The sequence below is a fragment of the Zosterops lateralis genome (assembly GCF_965231275.1).
Source record: "Zosterops lateralis genome assembly, chromosome: 4".
Lineage (NCBI taxonomy): Eukaryota > Metazoa > Chordata > Aves > Passeriformes > Zosteropidae > Zosterops > Zosterops lateralis.
This window is the reverse complement of record NC_139765.1, coordinates 68,277,645-68,295,631: the sequence shown is the minus strand read 5'-3', so window position 1 is coordinate 68,295,631 and position 17,987 is coordinate 68,277,645. Positions and strand designations below refer to the sequence as shown.

General features: G+C 39.2%; 1 protein-coding gene across 3 annotated transcripts in view; it reads left to right on the top strand.

Moving 5' to 3' along the window:
- Window positions 1-17,987, top strand: part of CELF2 (CUGBP Elav-like family member 2) — a 376,889-nt gene that overhangs the window by 317,425 nt on the left and 41,477 nt on the right. For all 3 annotated transcript variants that reach the window (XM_083859037.1, XM_083859038.1, XM_083859039.1), the window contains 3 exons: window positions 844-923; window positions 5,826-5,984; window positions 8,118-8,181. In XM_083859037.1, coding sequence (XP_083715163.1) covers window positions 844-923; window positions 5,826-5,984; window positions 8,118-8,181 — 303 coding nt within the window. The remainder of the gene's footprint in view (window positions 1-843; window positions 924-5,825; window positions 5,985-8,117; window positions 8,182-17,987) is intronic.

Below are 17,987 nucleotides of genomic sequence, written 5' to 3'. Positions count from 1 at the left end.
GCCCAGGCATTAGCCTACTGGCTTTTCATTATGATTTTAAAGGCTGAAGAGGAGAAAAAAGAGTGATTTTTTTTCAGTTATTCATGCACATAGCTTCAGAATTGTTCAAGCTGGCAGTAGCTTTCACAGATCAAAGAATTACACTTGTACGTAGAACTCGGAAAAACAAATACCATAAGGATTTTTATTTGTAAAATGTTATTTTCTTAAATGTTGAGATTCCACCTACATTACTGAATTTTGTCTGAGTCTTTTCACAAATAGTCACAGGATGCACAGTGGAGTTTTCCTTATCCTTATTTATATGATCCTTCTTGGTGCATCACAGTAATTTGTGATGTTATGGACCCCTTTATTAAATTCTCAGTTCAGCTGTCAGTGATGCCGACATTTATTCACTATCCACAGTTTACCTACACAAAAGCCAGAGCAAGCAATTGTTAATGCATGGTCTGAATAGATTTAACTATGCAATCCAAAGGCTACATAAAAGCCTTATTTATTTCAAACCCTGTGGCTAAAGAATAAAAACAGTAACAAAACAGAACAAACAAAAAAAAAAAAAAACCACAAAGCAAAACAAAGCAAAACAAACAAAAAAATTAAATAAAAACCCTTCTTGTCACCCATCCCCACTTAATTTTTTTTTTCTTTCATCTATGGTCAGATTAGCAAGTCAGCACTGTCAATAAATAAACTAGAGAAGTTGTTTATTTTTATGTACTACTGAGAACAGTGTCGTCTTGTGGCCGTTCTCGTAGACTGTGTTGGTTTAACAAGCGTCCAACCCTTTTGTCTTGTTGTTTTTTGTCTTTCCTGCTCCCTGTCCCCTTGTTCCCACAGGCTGTGCGTTTGTCACATTTTCTACAAGGGCAATGGCACAGAATGCAATCAAAGCCATGCACCAGTCTCAGACCATGGAGGTACAGTACTGTATCATTTGCCCTTTCTTTGTTTTCTTTGTGCAAATGATTGCGAATGGTAAAGCCATGCTCTCCTGGATCAGATCAGACACATGACAATCACAGATTTAAATTTTTTTACCAGCTCACTCTACCTGTCTTTGTGAAGCTTTATTTTTCTCAATCACCTGGAAGAGCACAATAAGGCTGCTGTGTGGTATCCAAACACGGCTCTCAATCCTGTTTTCAGTGGCATTCAGCAGAAAATAAAAATGCTGTGAATACCACTCCTCAGTTGTACTCAGAGTGTCTCTGATGAGTAAATTACCTCTTTTTTTAAGACACATTCTCCCCCAAAGAAAAATCTTAGCTTCTTTAAATAGATTTCTAAGTGTTGTGGTTTGCACTGCTCTGAGAAAAAGCTCAAGAGATTTAACATGGCCACGCTGAGTTACTAGTGCATGTGTTTTTCTGCAAATAGAATCTCTTTTTAAGTTAATATTATTTTGCCTTATTCATGTAGCCAATAAAAATGCTAATGATGACAGTGCATATCAGAGTGTGGCACTTCCTCCAGAGCACCATCGTGGCTGGCCCCTCACAAGCAACACTCTTCATTCCCTTCCAAACTGCCTCTATGGCCTCGTGTTTTATCATGATGAGCAGCTCAAAACTTTAAACTGGTTCATTTAATGTGACTTTAGCTGCAGGCTAATGATCTGGTCATTGGAGTGGTTATCGGATGCCACAGCTTGTCTGGCAATCTCAAAACTTTTTTCAGTCTGTGATTTTTGTCATGGTCTTTCAGAATTTTGCACAAAAAACCGCACAAGTATGAAATCTTTACTTACTCTGGATCTAGCTTATCATTGGAGAGTGCATGTTATACTGTATTATGTATACTGTATCTTCGTGTAGTGATGATTTTTCTCAGAGGTGGCATTGATGTTATGTGCACTTGTTTCTTTTTTTTTTTTTTTTAATTATTTCTTTTTCCACCAGGACCTTTCAATTTTATTTCTTTTTTTTTTTTTTTTTTTTCTCTCAGTGATTTTCCTTTGCAATGCTCTAGTCTCCCAAAGCATGCTGGGTGCTAAACAATCATTATTGCGTCATGTCGTTGAGCTGCTTTGTGTAACGAGCCAAGGGGGGAGACCAGGGGTGGGAGGGTGGACAGAGGACAAGGAGGAGGAGAAGATAAAATTCAAGCCAGTGCATGAAAATGTCACTAACTGTTTCCTGTATAGTACAAGTAATGATACCAGCATTGCAAAGCTATTGTCTTTCCAAACATCACGTTTGAATTTGGTTGAGCTTCTTTTATAATCAATGTGTTTTCTTTTCAGTGCAATGCATTTTTAGACCCTGGGTATACAGTTTTAGTTGAGAATCTGCCAATGAGATGAGAATAAACGAAATTATCTTTACTAGAAAGCTGCTGTTATACAGTCTATGCAGTCTGACAGTATATTGTGAATAAACTGCCACTTTGAATCTCTGAAATAATACTCGTAGTAATTTGTCTGCTGTGCACTGCTCCATTAATTCAGATCTATATGTTTTTCTGGGTTTGATTCCAAGTAAAAAGGAAATGCTTATTGGTAATACTGTGTTTTACCTATATTTTCCATGTGCTTTAATGTATTTTTCCATCTAGCAAAATGAATTTTATGCAGCTCTACTTCCGAAGACGGTAAAATAAAGACATAACACCTCCCAGACAAATTCTCCCAGTCCTCTGTTGTATGCACTGCTCCAAAAAGGGCTGCATTTTGACAGGATACTCTCAATGAGATTAGTTCTGTAGAACAGCTACTCTTGGATCAAAATCCTTCTCAACACCTTTAGGGACATCATCAATGAGATCCCCAAATTGGTGAGGCAATTCCAAATATTTTGCCCTTTAAACATCTGGGTCTTTGTGTCAGTTGAGCTTTTAGGCTGAATCCCTTCTTGGAAAGAAGCCATGCACCGTCCCTCTCCGTGGAGGAGGGACTCAACCTGACAACAGAAAAATAGGAAGGCAGCACCAGCTATTGGGAACAAAATGGCACTGAATGGCATGGAAATATGAAGCCATTGAATGAGGAAGGGAGATGCACCTTGTGTATGTGCTGGAAGCTTCCCCTCAAGCTAGAAAATAGAAGTGCATAAAACAGGGGTCACCCTGTAGCCCGGTAGGCAAAAAAAAAAAAAAAAAAAAAAAAAAAAAAATTGCTCACTTTTGCCAATATTCTTCTAGTGAAAAGTTAATTGGGTTGACTAGTGTTACAAGTCAACCCTTAGCCTGAAACAATCATCCTTGGAGACTTTGGTTTCATGTCCTTTGCAAACAAAAGTGGGCTTAAGAGAATATATGTAGCACACAATTGCATTTCAACACAATTACTACAGATTTTTTTTTTCATTTTTTATTATTTTCAGTTCTTTGGCACACATCATTAACCAAGATGAATTTTCAAAGTGGGCTAAGAAAGAACAGTGGGGTTGTTAAGTCCAGATGAATAATACATTCTCTTACTGCTCTTTCCACCTGACTTACTGACCTGGTTAAATCAACTGATTTTTAAAATATAATTGCTGCTCTAAAGTGTTTGCTCTTCTATTTATTTTCTGTGGAGTTTTTTTGTTTGTTTGTTTAAGTCATTCAAATGCAGCAGCAGTAGAAGACACTAATTTGTTATCATGGAGTAAATTTGATACAACAATAACAACCCTTTTCTCATATAGAGCCAATTGCTAGATATAATCTCAGTCTTCAGAATGTTTGCTTTCTTGAAAAAGATGAAGTGATGAAATATAGAGCAGACAGTGAAAAAATGAATTATAGATTCATAAATTGCAGAGATATTGTTTTTATACAATTTACTGACATTTAAGAATTCATAAATATGTCAGCTGTAGTGTTGAACTACCGAACTGAAAACTGAAATAACCATATAATATTTCTTCCTTTGATACTCATTTTTATTTCTTTGGAAATAGACTTGATTCTCCTGTACATCCAGGCAGAAGGCAGTAAGTTCCAGTTGTTCTAAGCACACTGTTACCAAACCTTGTATAAGATAGAAACAGCTTGGGGGGGTTTTATTAGCAAAACCAGAAAAATCTCTCTCGCATCCTCTACCCCCTGGATCCTTTTTCTTTTTTTCTTTTTTTTTCTAAATGATCTTATTTTTAATATTAGTATAAAAATCACTAGAGAGAGGTAATTGTGTAACAAGCCAACTCCTTCATAATCTTTATTTGATTGCTGGAGTGTTATGTATCTCCTTTCTTCCTCACTGAAAAACTGAAAGACATTTTTACCATGAAACACACAAGAAAAGAATTGGAGGTGGAATAATAAACCACAAGCGATAATTTTCTAACAATTCTAAAGGAACAGTGGGATGATGAGGGATCTTTATATGAGAGATATTATTATTATTATTATTATTATTATTATGGTTTATTTCATCATTTCATCTGATGATTGGGAATATTTTTATCATTTGTCCTGATGTGAGGGTTTTTCAGAGAAAAGGTTCATGGCTGCCTTTTGTAAATTATTGAGGACAGGAACTTTTCTGAAGATATTCATGGTGTTGTGAGAGCAGCCATGGGAAGAGTAGGTGAAGTATAACCCTACTCTGCATCTCACACTATACACTTTGGCTAAAGCACTGCTGTGTTTCTTGGACTTGAGTCACTTATCACTCCTGCCATTGTGTTCACATTGGAGTTAGGCAAGAAATTAGTATAACAAAGCATGGCAAGGGAAGTTATTCATTGGATGCTGTGAAGTTGAAAAGCAGTATGAAATGGATTGACAGTTTTGATGACTCATAAAATGCTTGAATTAATTTGAAGAACTGAATCATTGCAGTATATAGTTTGCTTTCTTCATCTGAAAAAATTAAGACTTGAAAGGTTAAAATATGAAACATTTCTTAGCAGGGAAAAAAACTGAGAAATCAATAGAGACATCTTTCATAATCACGTCTCATTGTCTCAGTGACTTTGCCCAGGAATGCCCAATTTGAAGTCTGAGGAAAATTCCAGTTTACCTCAAAAGTCCATTTGGTCTGTGACCTCCAGCTTCTTCCCAAGGGTCCCTCAGCCATGGGTGAGGAATAGGCTACAGACCAGACCTCTAGCTCTTTTTTACAGCTTCCCTATTTCCTAAGGCATCTTACAGCCTTGCCATACCATACCATGTAACAAGAGGCTGATAGAAGCACTAGAAGAAATGGTGGCCATCAGGAATGGGCTGCTATCACCAGAACTAGGCCCTTTTGGTCTGCATCCTGCCCTTTGTTCACATCTCAAGGGTGCTTGATACAAAGCGTGCCTGGGAGCGGACGGCAGGTGGGTGAATTGACTGGGGGTCCTTGGTGTGAACAGGGCCAGGGCCTCACTGCTGGCAGGTGCTGAGGTAAATCTGCTGCTCCCAGTCTCTTTAGGATGCCCATGCCAGCTGCACTGAGAGTGATGGCACAGCCAGACCATGATGGCAGGGCAGTGTTGGCTGTGTGGGTCCTGGCAGCACGGGGGTTGGACACCTCTCCCTTTGGCGCTGCCTCGAAAACAGACTGCAGACAAAGCATCGCATCCGTCTCATCAGCTGTGGAGCTTAATTAAAGAGGACTGGTACACTTTGCTGTCTCTGGCAGCAATTTTGATAGCTGGAAGGAAAAGAGAGCCTGAAGAAAGGTGCTTTATAAAAAGAGCTGGGGAATCAATAATTTTTCCATAGCCTCTTTTCCTGAGAACCTGAAAAATCTTAGTCCTTGCAGTCCTACACGTGCCAGTCACAAAGAGAGGGTGAACAATCTGCTTGTGCCAGTGCCAGTGGCCCTACAGGACATGGCTGAGCTCACATGGCGATGGTGACCTGGTGTGATTTAACCCTTCTGTCTTTCCTGATCTGTCCAACCACAGGGCTGCTCTTCGCCAATCGTGGTGAAGTTTGCTGACACCCAAAAGGACAAGGAGCAGCGGCGTTTGCAGCAGCAGTTGGCTCAGCAGATGCAACAGCTCAATACTGCCACTTGGGGAAACCTCACAGGTCTTGGAGGACTCACACCACAATATCTAGCTGTAAGTTAATTTCAGAGGCAGTGGCTGTATTATAATCTATTTATTTTTGGACCAAAGTAAATTTGTTCTACTAAACTCCCTGCAGTTGCTAAATTGTCCAGGATACACAGTGTGTCTTCTTCTGGTGTGTTTATCTACAAAACAAATCATAGATTGATAGAAAGGCTTGGGTTGGAAAGGACGTTAAAGATCATCTAGTTCCAGCCCCTCCACTGTAAGTAAAATTTGGTTCCATTAGTTTTATTGGGGGTTTTGAATGTTAGAGTCTGGTTTTTATAGCTAGAATAAAATTTAAGTTCTTCCGTAGGGGAGGACAGATAGGCAGCTGAACAGTGTAGAGGCCATATCCATATGGTGCAGCCTCTAAACTAGAATGTTGTAATTCAATCATCAAATTTCCACATTTTCATTTGGAAATGGCTTTTGCTTTAATGCATGGTCCTGTCAATGCTAAACATGCATAGTTCCTATTCCCTTATACAGAAAGTGAATGTGGCCAGGAAAAGCCATACATTTTAAATGGACTCTTCCTTGGTCCATTTCTAAGATGAGAAACAGGTAGTAGCTGCTGCCCCTGCTGGAAAATCTGAAATCCACAGCCACGGGTCTTTGGTCCTGGATGACCAAGAGAGGCTCCCCTTCATCACAGCTGAGAGGGAACCTCTGCCTTTTGTGGCACTGGAGTTGAGAGGTGTGGTTGAGGAGCTTTTGGATAACTTGGGGGTTCCTCATGGTTCCAATAAGATGAATAGAACCTCACAAAGTACAAGGTCCTGACCCTGAATCAGGGCAATCCCAAGCGCAAGAGCATGGATCAAGAGCAGCCCTGACGAGTATTTGGAAGTGTTGGTGCATGAGAATTGACAACCTGTCAGTGTGCACTTCCAGCCCAGAAAGCCAAACGTGTCCTGGGCTGCATCCCCAGCACCGTGGGCAGCAGGTCAAGGGAAGGGGTTGTGTCCCTCTGCTCTGCTCTGGTGAGACCCCGCCTGCAGTGCTGCACCAGCTCTGGGGTCCTCAGCACAGGAAGACATGGACCTGTTGGAGCAATTCCAGAGGAGACCACAAAGGTGACCAGAGGGTTGAAGCACTTGTGCTGTGGAGAGAGGGTTGAAAGAGTTGGGGCTGTTCAGACTGGAGAAGAGAAGCCTCTGGGACCTTAGAGTATATTCAGGTATCCCATACCTGAAGAGGGCTTCCAACAAAGCTAGAGAGGGCCTTTCTACAAGGGCATTTAATGATGGGACATGGGGTAATGATTTTAAACTGAGAGAGGGCAGGTTTAGATGACATACTCAGAAGAAATTGTTTCCTGTGAGGGTGATGAGAGAGTGGCACAGGTTCTCCAGAGAAACTGAGGCTGCCCCAACCCTGGGAGTGTTCAAGGCCAGGCTGGATGGACTTTGAGCAGCCTGGTCTAGTGGAAGGTGTCTCTGCCTGTGACAGGGGGGCTGGAAGTGGGGGATCTTTAAGGTCCCTTCCAAGCCAAACCTTTCTATGATTCTATGAAATGGATGTGCCTATATATATGTATTGTGTCTGTATAAATACAACATCTGTGTGCATACAATGTATTGGTATAGTGATATAAACAGCAATTTACCCAGCAATTAAAAATATATATTAGTACTGAGATTGGCTAATTACTACTGAGATAGGGTAAATTGCTATATATACAAATACCAGTCTAATGAATATCTGTGTGCTTGATTCATAAAGATAATAAAGAAAAAACTGAATTGACAGGGGTGGGGAAGAATGGACCATGATTGACAGAGATGAGTTATAGTAACTACTAGACTACAGAGGGTTGTAATTAGTCACACTATGTTGGTTTAAATAGATTTAACACCTGGTTGTTAAAAAGAATAAATTGATTAATTGTTTTAAAGCAGCCATGTTATTGAGTTTCCCTTGTGTCTCTGTGTTTCTTAATAGAGATTAGACATTAATATGGATTTACAGCATTGACTCTAGGGATGTTCATTCCAACAGCAGACAGAGGCAAGAGACTATATAAATGTAAAGGAAAGCAGAAATATTCTAAATGTGAAATGATAGCTCATTTTAGTTTTATCTTCATTTGTTACATTACTGTCAGATAGATTGCTGTGTTGTGTTGTTCCTTTGCAGCTCCTGCAGCAAGCAACTTCCTCCAGTAACTTGGGTGCCTTCAGCGGCATTCAGCAAATGGCTGGTGAGTTAAAAACCCTTTCATTTGGCTCCTGCTATGTTTTGTGTTCTTAAGCTATTGAATTCTGTACCTCTAATAATCACATTGTCAGGGGGTGGGGGGCGTGTTGTGTATTAAATGTGGCAGATGTATTGGCAGGGGACAGCTCACGGTTCAGCGTCAATAGAAACACTTTCACCCCTCTTTCAGAACTGAAATTAAACCCAGTGCTCCCAGGTTGTGCAAACAGTTTGTCTTGCATTAGTCACCTGCCATTTGGCCAAAGTAACCAATTGTAAATTGCAGGAGAACTCTTAGTCCCTGCAGCCGTATCCTGCCCTATGAAAAGTGTCAGGAAAGCAACAGCAGGATTACATTCTAATTTCCAGTGAGATTTCTGTGTCCTGAAAAATCAAATTAATGGCAGCCCTCAAACATTTTAATAATATGTGGTGAGGAAAAATGTTCTGACCTTTTTAATGAAACCCAAGATTACAGGCCTACCTTCAGTATGAATTTTCAGTCTCCTTTTATAATCACAGAAAATTAACTGGGTGCCTTTTTGACTTTGGAACCCTAGTTGGCAAAATTACACAACAGAGATTTTATGTAAAAGTATAATCTTCAGTCTGGAGGAAAAAAAAAAAAAGAAAGAAAGAAAAGGGGAAAAAAAGAATCAAAGTGTGAGCGGATTTGAAAGCCAGCTAGTTGGAGGGTTTCTTAGTAATGAGCTGTGTGCCAGTAGTAACTGATGTGTAGTGATTAGCAAAAGGTCATTCCCACTGTGTGACCTACCATGCTGATATCGTAACTTAACATGATGCTAGAGAAGGCAGCATGTGCAGTAAATCAGAGCACAGATGCACATTATGCCTGCCGTGAGGAACTGTTAAAAAGCTTTTTTTTTTTTTTTTTCTTGTTACAGGGAAAAAAAAAAGAAAGAATCACAAAACCCCTAAATTGCTACATTAGTTTATTTTAATCATGAGCCCACTGAATCAATGAAATACAACATTACGCTTGCTTCATCATCACAAAACAAGGGCTAAAATATTCAGAAGTCTTTATGAGCACCATTTCTCATTCCTTTTTTAATCCTGGTCTTTTGCTGCTTCTGGTTCTGCTTTGAATGAAGCCTGAAATACTTTAACAAGTATATATATACCACACTGTATAGCTATACCCCACAGGTATTCTTTGCTCAATCGTTATATTATGCCATTATTGCAGTGACATCAGAGAATAATGTGAAGCTGCTGTCTGACAATATAAATTGGCCTATAGATGACAATATCTCTGAATTATTCTCTCTTCCTCAGACCTGCTGGCAGTGCTTGCTGGTTCTATTATGTTACACTTGCAATCTAGCATTTTTTCCATCAAAATAATGTATCTTAATATGATAAACAGAACAGAGCGGTTCAGCAACAGTTTTATACTTGGCAGTTTTGGAAGTGGTTTTGAGCTCAAAGATTGTGTTTTAATGTTTTCATATTTGGTTAGGTCTACAAAATGAAAGAATTGGGACACTGAGGAAAAATAATGTGATATCCATCGCATCGTGTGCACCTTAGAAGTTTTTGTTGCCTATTTCTCACTTTAGTGTAGATTCAGCTTTGTTTTCAAGAACTCTGTTGAAACTGAGAATTTTAGTCACGTACCTCCAGGATGGGCTTTCAATTCAGGATGTGATTTATTCTCTGAAAATCAGATGATCTTGAGACCAAGAGAAAGTCTTCTTAAGAAATCATAGTGGCACACCATTGTTACTTGAGGGATATACTTTTTTCAACTGTAAATTAGATTGCTAATGCACTCATCTATGGGATAATTTGATGACTCACTACCTCTCTAGAAAAGAAATGTATTTTATATCTTATATTCATGTTACCAAAACAGCTTGAAGTTTATTCCTTTCCCCAAAATATGTGTCTCTTAAATCTTTATGTTCAAGGTAAAATTAGTGATACTAAATTGTTCTCCAAGCTGCATCTCTACATGAAAGTGCCAAAGACTAAGCACTATTTCACTGTTAGAACTGAGAGTTCGTGTCCTCTCTGTGGAAATCAGGCAGTATTATGTCATGCAGTGCGTCTGGAATTAACAATTTGTATATTATGTTTTGTGAAAGGAATAGAAAGTACTCCTGTGTCTGCAGCAAGGGCTTGCATTACCAGCTGAAGCTGTCTTTGAACATTTGTGAAGGCCTAGAGTTTTTTAACTTAAGCTGTACAGGTTCATTTCGCAAAAAAAGAATCTAATATGTAATTCCATACTGCATATAGTTTGCCTATTAATATAACATTTCAAAGTGAGGAATAAAATCCGGACACAATTGAGTGAGGTGCTAAAGAAGATCCGTCATTGCAGCTTTCAAGTTCTTTGAACTTTGTGTTCGAGGGGTGCAACTTTTATCCTTGAAGTCGATGGGTGTGCTTACCATGTAATTCAGACACTAAAACTTTGATCAAAAGCCACATGAGCCATTGAAATTCCACCCTTACTTCCATGTCAGGGCTCTAGCATCTCTTTTGTGCTTAAATCTTGATGAAGTCACGGTTTGCTACATTAGGACTTCTGATTTAGCTACTCCCTTGTACAAAATTAGGGCCCTTTGGATCTCCGAGTGTTTATTTGTGCTGCTAAAGCTTGTGTTATCTCTTTACAGAACAGAAGGGGCACAGCACACACCCCACTGCACATGTGAAGAGTTATTTGCTATGCTCAGTGATCTTATTTCTTAAATCAAAGCAATTTTCTTTGCTAGCAGAGCAAAGACTGCTCTTGAGTGTGCAGTTTTAAACTCCCTTTCCCTAATACCATGCCTCAGACTGGTTAAAGTAGTTCTTACGTTGCAAAAGCAGTGGTTGTTTGATTTTGGGGAAGGGAGTGAGATTTTTAGGTGTTTGTGATTGAAGAATATTGAAGTTTGTTTGTTTGTTTGTTTCTTTGACTGTAAGCTGGGAATACAGTCCAAAGAAAAATGGGGATTTTTCTCAAGAACTATCTCACACACAGACATTAAACACTCAGCACTAGGTCCAAAAGTGAACCCTGTTCTTGCTGTAGCAGCCAACTGACCGTGCTATATATTCAGCATTTTGTGAAGTCCAAGCAAATAATGAAACTGGCTTAACAAAAATTTGAGATCCTGAAACTTGAGAGACAAAAAGCTGTAGCTTGCCATTTTTCTTTCCAGGCTTTAAGGTTCCATGCCTAATTCTGCAGTTTAGTTTTATCTCAATTCTATTGAAAAATGAGATTTTCATGAAATCATTCTACTTCATGAGTCAAGCCAAAGAAAACAATGTAATACGTTGAGACTGCTAATAAAGTTGGGAGAGCTGGCAGTGGTGCCTTTGGTATTACAGTAATCCCCTGGTCTTGATTACAGGCACTAATTCTACCTTGCCAAAGTCTGCTTCATTGTCCTGTATAAAACATGCAAGGACATGCATCCTTACAAGTGTATTTCATAGTGAGCACTTCCTCACTTTTCCTCCCCTACTCTGATACCTTCTAATGCTAATTTAAAGGCAGTGTTTCCTCTCACAAGCCTCTCCAGCCTCAGTGTCTAGCCTGCTCTTTGTCTTTGGGGAGGGCTAATAATGTAGATGAATTACATTATGTGATTTGATTGTCTTACTTTAAAAGACAATGTAAGCTACATTAAACACTAGCAACCTTTCAAGCAAGCAAAAATTCCTCCTTCAAATACGTACAAATTGCATGGGAAGCGTAATTCAAAGGAGATTGATGTTGCTTGAATGTTTGAATTGAACTTGGCTAGCACTGGAGCAGGTCCTAAAAGCTGCAGTTATTTAAGCCAAGCTGCCTGTTTAAGAGCTTGGGAATTACTATACAGACAGTGTAAAAGGAGGTTTACTATTGCTAGGATGATTGTAGAACATATTTCAGTGTTTTCAACATTTGAACAATATACAGTCTAGGAAGATTTTGTATAGTCCATTAATGTCAAATATTTTGGCAGGAACAAATATTGGTTCATACAGCAATATTTCTGTATGTGTGACCATTCAAGACATAGAAAAAAGTACAGTACTCATAAAAGACATAAAGGACTTCTCTTAATTTGATTGAATAGACAGTGTATTTTGCTTTCTGAAGTTACACAGGAGGAGGAAACTATGGTTTTTTTCTTTGTCTTTCAGATCCCTAAGCCCTCTGTGCCTGGGACTTTTTATATTTTTCCAATGTATATTTTTCTTTCCAGTCCTGTCCAAGTTCTCTCACAGTTTGGTTGCGTTTTGGGTTGAACTTCTGGCCCTCTCTGAGCCGTGCTCTATCCATTCCACCCTTCTTCCACTACCCAAGCCAGATTTCCTCCTGTTGCAGAGTCTGTAGGAGCAGATGGGTGAGAGCAAGTCTGTGAGGTTCTGGTTTCTGAATATTTTCCTCTAATAGTTGGATTGGCTCAGTGGATCTGGAGGGACCAGTTGGAAGCCAGGACCATCTGCACAAAAGCTCTATACTTTTGCATTGGCCAAAGGATCCTTTATATCCTCTGACTCTTGGATGGCTTCTTTCCAGAAAAGCCATACAGAAGGAGGATTTCTCCTGCTATGACCTCTTTAGGGATATAATATTAAAAGTAAAGGTCACTGCAAAACTGTTTCCAGCTCAAGGGAGATAGCTGTTTCTTAAAGATAACTACCAGTTTTGAAAATGTTGACCTCAGGGACCAAAAACATTCAGCTTTTGGAACAATAATTCCATTGAAAGACTTAGTTATTTTAACACATAAAATTAGCTTGCTTTTTTTTTTTTTTTTTTTTTCCTTCTTTTAACTAATAAATTAAACAACTCTGTTTAGCATTTTTGGAGAGACAGAGTTTGCAGCAAGTGAGCCTGTTCACAATCCAAACCTTGCTCCTTCTCAGAGGAGAAGGAGAGGCACCTTGAGAGGAAAAAGCAGTGCTTAGCAGTTAGGAGATGTGCTTATTCAGGTGGTAAAAGTGCACAATGTGCAAATTTGGTCAAGTCTGGGCACAAGATCTGTAGCTCTGTGTGGGCTTTCCATAACCAGTAAATGGAGGGTGAGGAGGCTTTTTATTGCCTTAGCACCCCTGTGGATGGAATACATCCAAATGGACCTCAGTAGTTTGGAAAGTAGGTACCCCATCTCCCTGCAATGTCGGTGAAGAGGGAGTCACTCCCAGGCAATGATTCATCCTACCAAGGCTGGGTTTAATCTATTTTATGGATATTAGGAAAATTCAACATGTATGAGGAAGAAATTCTTCACTGTGAGGCTGGTGAGGCCCTGGCACAGATTGCCCAGAGAGCTGTGGCTGCCCCATCCCTGGAAGCGTTCAAGGCCAGAGGCTGGATGGAGCTTGGAGCAACCTGGTCTGGTGAAAGATGTCCCTTGAAAGGTGGGCTTTGGGCTTTGAGCAACCTGGAGTAATGGAAGTGGCCCTGCCCATAGCAGGGAGGTCTTTAGATGGTTTTTATGGTCCCTTCCAACCCAAATGTTCTATGAGCCATTGGTTTTATGATTCTGTTTTAGGATCAGATTATTTCATTACCCCCTCTCTCTTACTTGACTATAGCAAGAACCTGAGTGAGTAACTTTTTTTTTTGGACAAAAGTTAGATCAGATGAATCTTTCCCACTAGGACTGAAGAAGTTTCAATTGACAAAAGGACTCTACTTGCCAGGATGTGTTTAGAGCATGTATAACCTGAAAATGGGCTGAAATATCCTACATAAGTCAACAAACAGCTCGAGGGGTGTTGGAATTAGGTGATCTTTAAGGTCCCTTCAAACTCAAACCATTCTGTGATTCTATGAATCTGCAGTTAGATTTAAGCACATACTCTTAAAATACAGGGCAGAATCAATTGTGGACTTAAAAGTTGTTTTAAGGGCTTTGCTCAATCAAACAGTAACAAAACTAACCTCAAGCACTTTCCATATAAGCAGCTTTTCTAAAAGTAGCCACAGAATATATATGGTTTGATGGAGGTGGCACTTAGATCTCGGGTCTATTTTAATTCTTAGAATATTGCTGGAATAGCCTGGCCCTCCACACCTTTATACACATTATACCATCAGCATCCAAAATGGCTGATGTCAGTGTTAACAAACAGTTGCTTTTTAGCCTGGAGATGATCAATTTTACTTTAATCCACATTTTTTAAGCTGCAGCCAGGATTTAATTCAGATGGAATAAATCCTAATAATTGAGAAGGATAAAATTTCCAAAGCAAAGGAAGTCAAGTCAGTGGGAACTGCTTATGAGCAATCAGATTTGGTTCTGATAATCACCACTGGCTTTAAACTCTCTGTGCATGCAGTGCCACTGAATGTAGCTGGTGCCTTCCTTTTTTAGGAATTTGTGCAGTAAGCAAATCTCAGCTATTTTCTAATATGATTTTATTATGGTTTTAGAAACCCAAGAGCTGATGAGGCCTAAGAAGTCTGCAGGAACGGCTTGTGACTCCGTTCCCTCCTCTACAAATACCCAATAATTCCAAATTTACAGTTATCACAGGAGAAAAGCTGCAGTGACTGAAACGAGGCAAATTACTTCATTGTATGAAAGTTTGTGTCAGAGGCAGCACAAGAAGTTGTAAAATGTAAATCTCGTGCTCTCAAATTTCCCCGTGTTTTCACAGAACTGCATCTGTGACTGTGCAGCACTACAAAAATTTCCTGTGAATGTGCTAATAGGCCTTATGAGAATGTTCTATCACCATCCATCTGTCACTTTTTAACAGGCCTGATTGGCAAGCACTTGTAACAACTGACATCTGTTCTCGCTTATTGATATGTAGATTTATGGTAATTGCTGTGAACAATAAGACACAAAATTACCTAAGGTGAACATTAAATTAAATTTTCATGCCCCTATCCTTATAAATAATTTTTTTTAAAATCTTAAGTTTCAAGCAAGGCATACTGTGCATCTGTTTTGTACATAATTTAATTGTTTTTTTTAATCTGCCAAATAACAAAATGAATGTTGAATTTCCTTGCGATCTTGAATATTTGCCAAGCTGATAGCACATTGGTAAATACATGTTATTAAAAATGGAATCAAACTGTATTGTGAATCTGGGTTTTTTAATCATTTCCCTTTAATTCCCAACATTGTCTCCATCATGAAGATCAAGAGTTATTCCTTACCCAGAAGGGGTTTTTTTTCTCTCTACAGGAGGATATTCATTTTTCATGTGCAGCTCTGCCTATAAGGCTGTTCCTCAGCGTTGAGCAATTTGCATTTCTTCAGAGAGAGGTGCATTTGCTGAGTGAGCAGCACTTTCAAATAAAATCCATCTACTCATTTGCTGTCCAGCTCTGTTGCGGGATTTGGGACTGTTTGAAAAAAAACAAAATATAGGATGTGAAACATGTGAAGAGTGTGTGTGAAAGGGGAGAGAATGAGAGAGCAGGTTCATCCCACAGAACTGCAGAACTGTACCTTAGCTGAGATTCAATTGAACCAAAAATCCCCTTTTGCAAGCAAAGTACTTTTGGGATCTGGGACTTCAGAGCATTTGGTTTCCCTCCTCCAAGTTTGTCCAAGCAAGTGGGATGTTGACACTCCTGACAAGTTGATGGGAGAAACCAATGAAGAGGGAGCAGAGATGGTAAAATGCCTGGGGAATGTGAAAGAGTGATGACAGGACTTATTTTTCAGATGTTTGAGCAGACAGAGGATCCTAAAGAGGATGCATATTAAGTGATAAATCTGTTGACTAAATGGGCTCTAGAGCATGTTGTGTGACAGTGTGTGCCATGAGCCCTTGCTGACACTCACATTTGGGTGCTCAATTCTCTAGGGGCATTGCTGTCCTCTTACTCAGGTGTGACAACAGCCAGCAGGTTTTTCTCCTGCTGACACATAAGCTGACACCTTATAACATCTGCAGGCTGTTTTGTGGCCAGTGTCTTATAGTCACCACTACAGTAAAACAAATTGGGTGAGGAGACAACTTCATCACCACCAAGCTCTTGGTCATGTATTTTCTCTGGGCATTGAAACTTATTTGCAAATTGATGAGTTCCTCCTGTGCTTATAATAAAATGTCCCACTATTTAAAAAAAAAAAAGTTTTTATGGAATGAGGCAATGATGGTATTTGTTTTGCATCCACAGAGGGGTAATTGATTCATGAGTGCAGAGAGAGCAGTTGTTTGCTTTGCTGCCTGTTGACCTTGTCTGGCCTAGGCTGTCCTCTAGAACCATTCAGTATCACAATTATTTAAACCTACCATGTATATAATTTAAAAGTCCAAAGAAACTCTCACACAGAAGAACTATAAGCTGGTTATGGCTGATCCTTTTGATGAATAACTAAACAGTGGGATGATAGAAAGCCATTCCTCTGGAAGAGAACAACCCACTGCTTTCCCAAATCCTTGTTACAGAATGTCATGAAAACACGACCTCAGTGAAGATCAGCAATGTTTCCTGGATATTCTTTGCTGAATTAGTTATTCTCCTTATGAAATAGGAAGGCAAATTATAATTAAGGACCAATATCAGTCCAGGATGAAAATTAATTCCACATCTCATTTTGAGGGTTACTGAATGCTTTGTTCGCAAAGGTTTGGGTCCCAGCTTAAGTCTTTTCCTTATTCTTGTTTGAAATAGTCTGCAGTCTTACTATCAGAGCTAGATAATTCTTCAGTGGGAAAAAAAAAATGCTTATACCCAAGGCAAGCCAATAAGTCAGATGAGTAATTTTAAAAAATAAAACCATGTTGTTTGCATACCTGACTCTCTGTCTGAACTGTGTCTTGCAAAATAGTTTGGATTTGTGATGTTTGAGAAAAGCATTATCTTTTAAGATGATGTTTAGCCTCCAAAAGAAACCTTAAAGAGCTTTCTTGGTCACATAATTTCTCCAAGTGTCTTGTTCCAGTTCCAGACAAGGAACTGGTGTATTTTGGATCAGCTAAAATCTTAACTCCCACCATTTCAATTGTGTCACATTTTCAAAAGCACCAAGATCTGAACTGAATTTGGACATTAACTGAGACACCTACATTGGAACCTCAGTCAAATAAGGTGCTCACCTGAGGCCTGGCCTGCCTGTTGTAACTGACTGTATTTAAATTTGGGGCTTTATTCACAAATAAATGCCTATATCATGGTTCATTTCACATTCCCTAATGCTGTGACAGTAAGAATTCCTCTTAATGGAGATTATTGATTGTACTAACCTGAGTCTGCAATACCTGTGTTTGAAAGTAATATCACTCTCCATTATTGCAGGAGCTTTGAATTCCTAAAAAGTACCTCTCCTTCACTGCATTTTTTTTCCTCTCAAAAAATACTTACTTACAAGTATTGTATTTAAACTCTTCTTTTCATTTTCTCCAAGTTGTTGTTAAGCTTCCCTGTTTGAGATATAAAGTGTGCAAGGAGAAGTAATATCTCTTATAGGCAAACTAACATTCAGAAAAAGTCAGACAAGTTTCTAGGCATTCAGACTCTTCTTAGAGTGTTCTCCAATACTCATGCATTCTTCCCAGCTCTATCACTAGGTCTAAAAAGGTATTGCTCTTCCTACCTAACTCTTCATGAGTGTATTTGTATTATCAGGACTACAGGAACCTAACAAAACTTTTTTAGTCTTTTGGGGTTTTGCAGTTTGTCAACTCTATTGAGGTTTCAATCCCTCACAGAGCTCCTTCATATGTCCAAACGCAAAGGATGATCATCTCCATGCCATCCAGACCATGTCTCAGTCCTTGTGTAAATGCATTGAACATCTCTCCTGGGGACAGCTGGTCTTACTCAGGGGAACCTGAGAAAGATCCAGTCTGGTTAATGCTAGCACCCATCTCATATCTGCA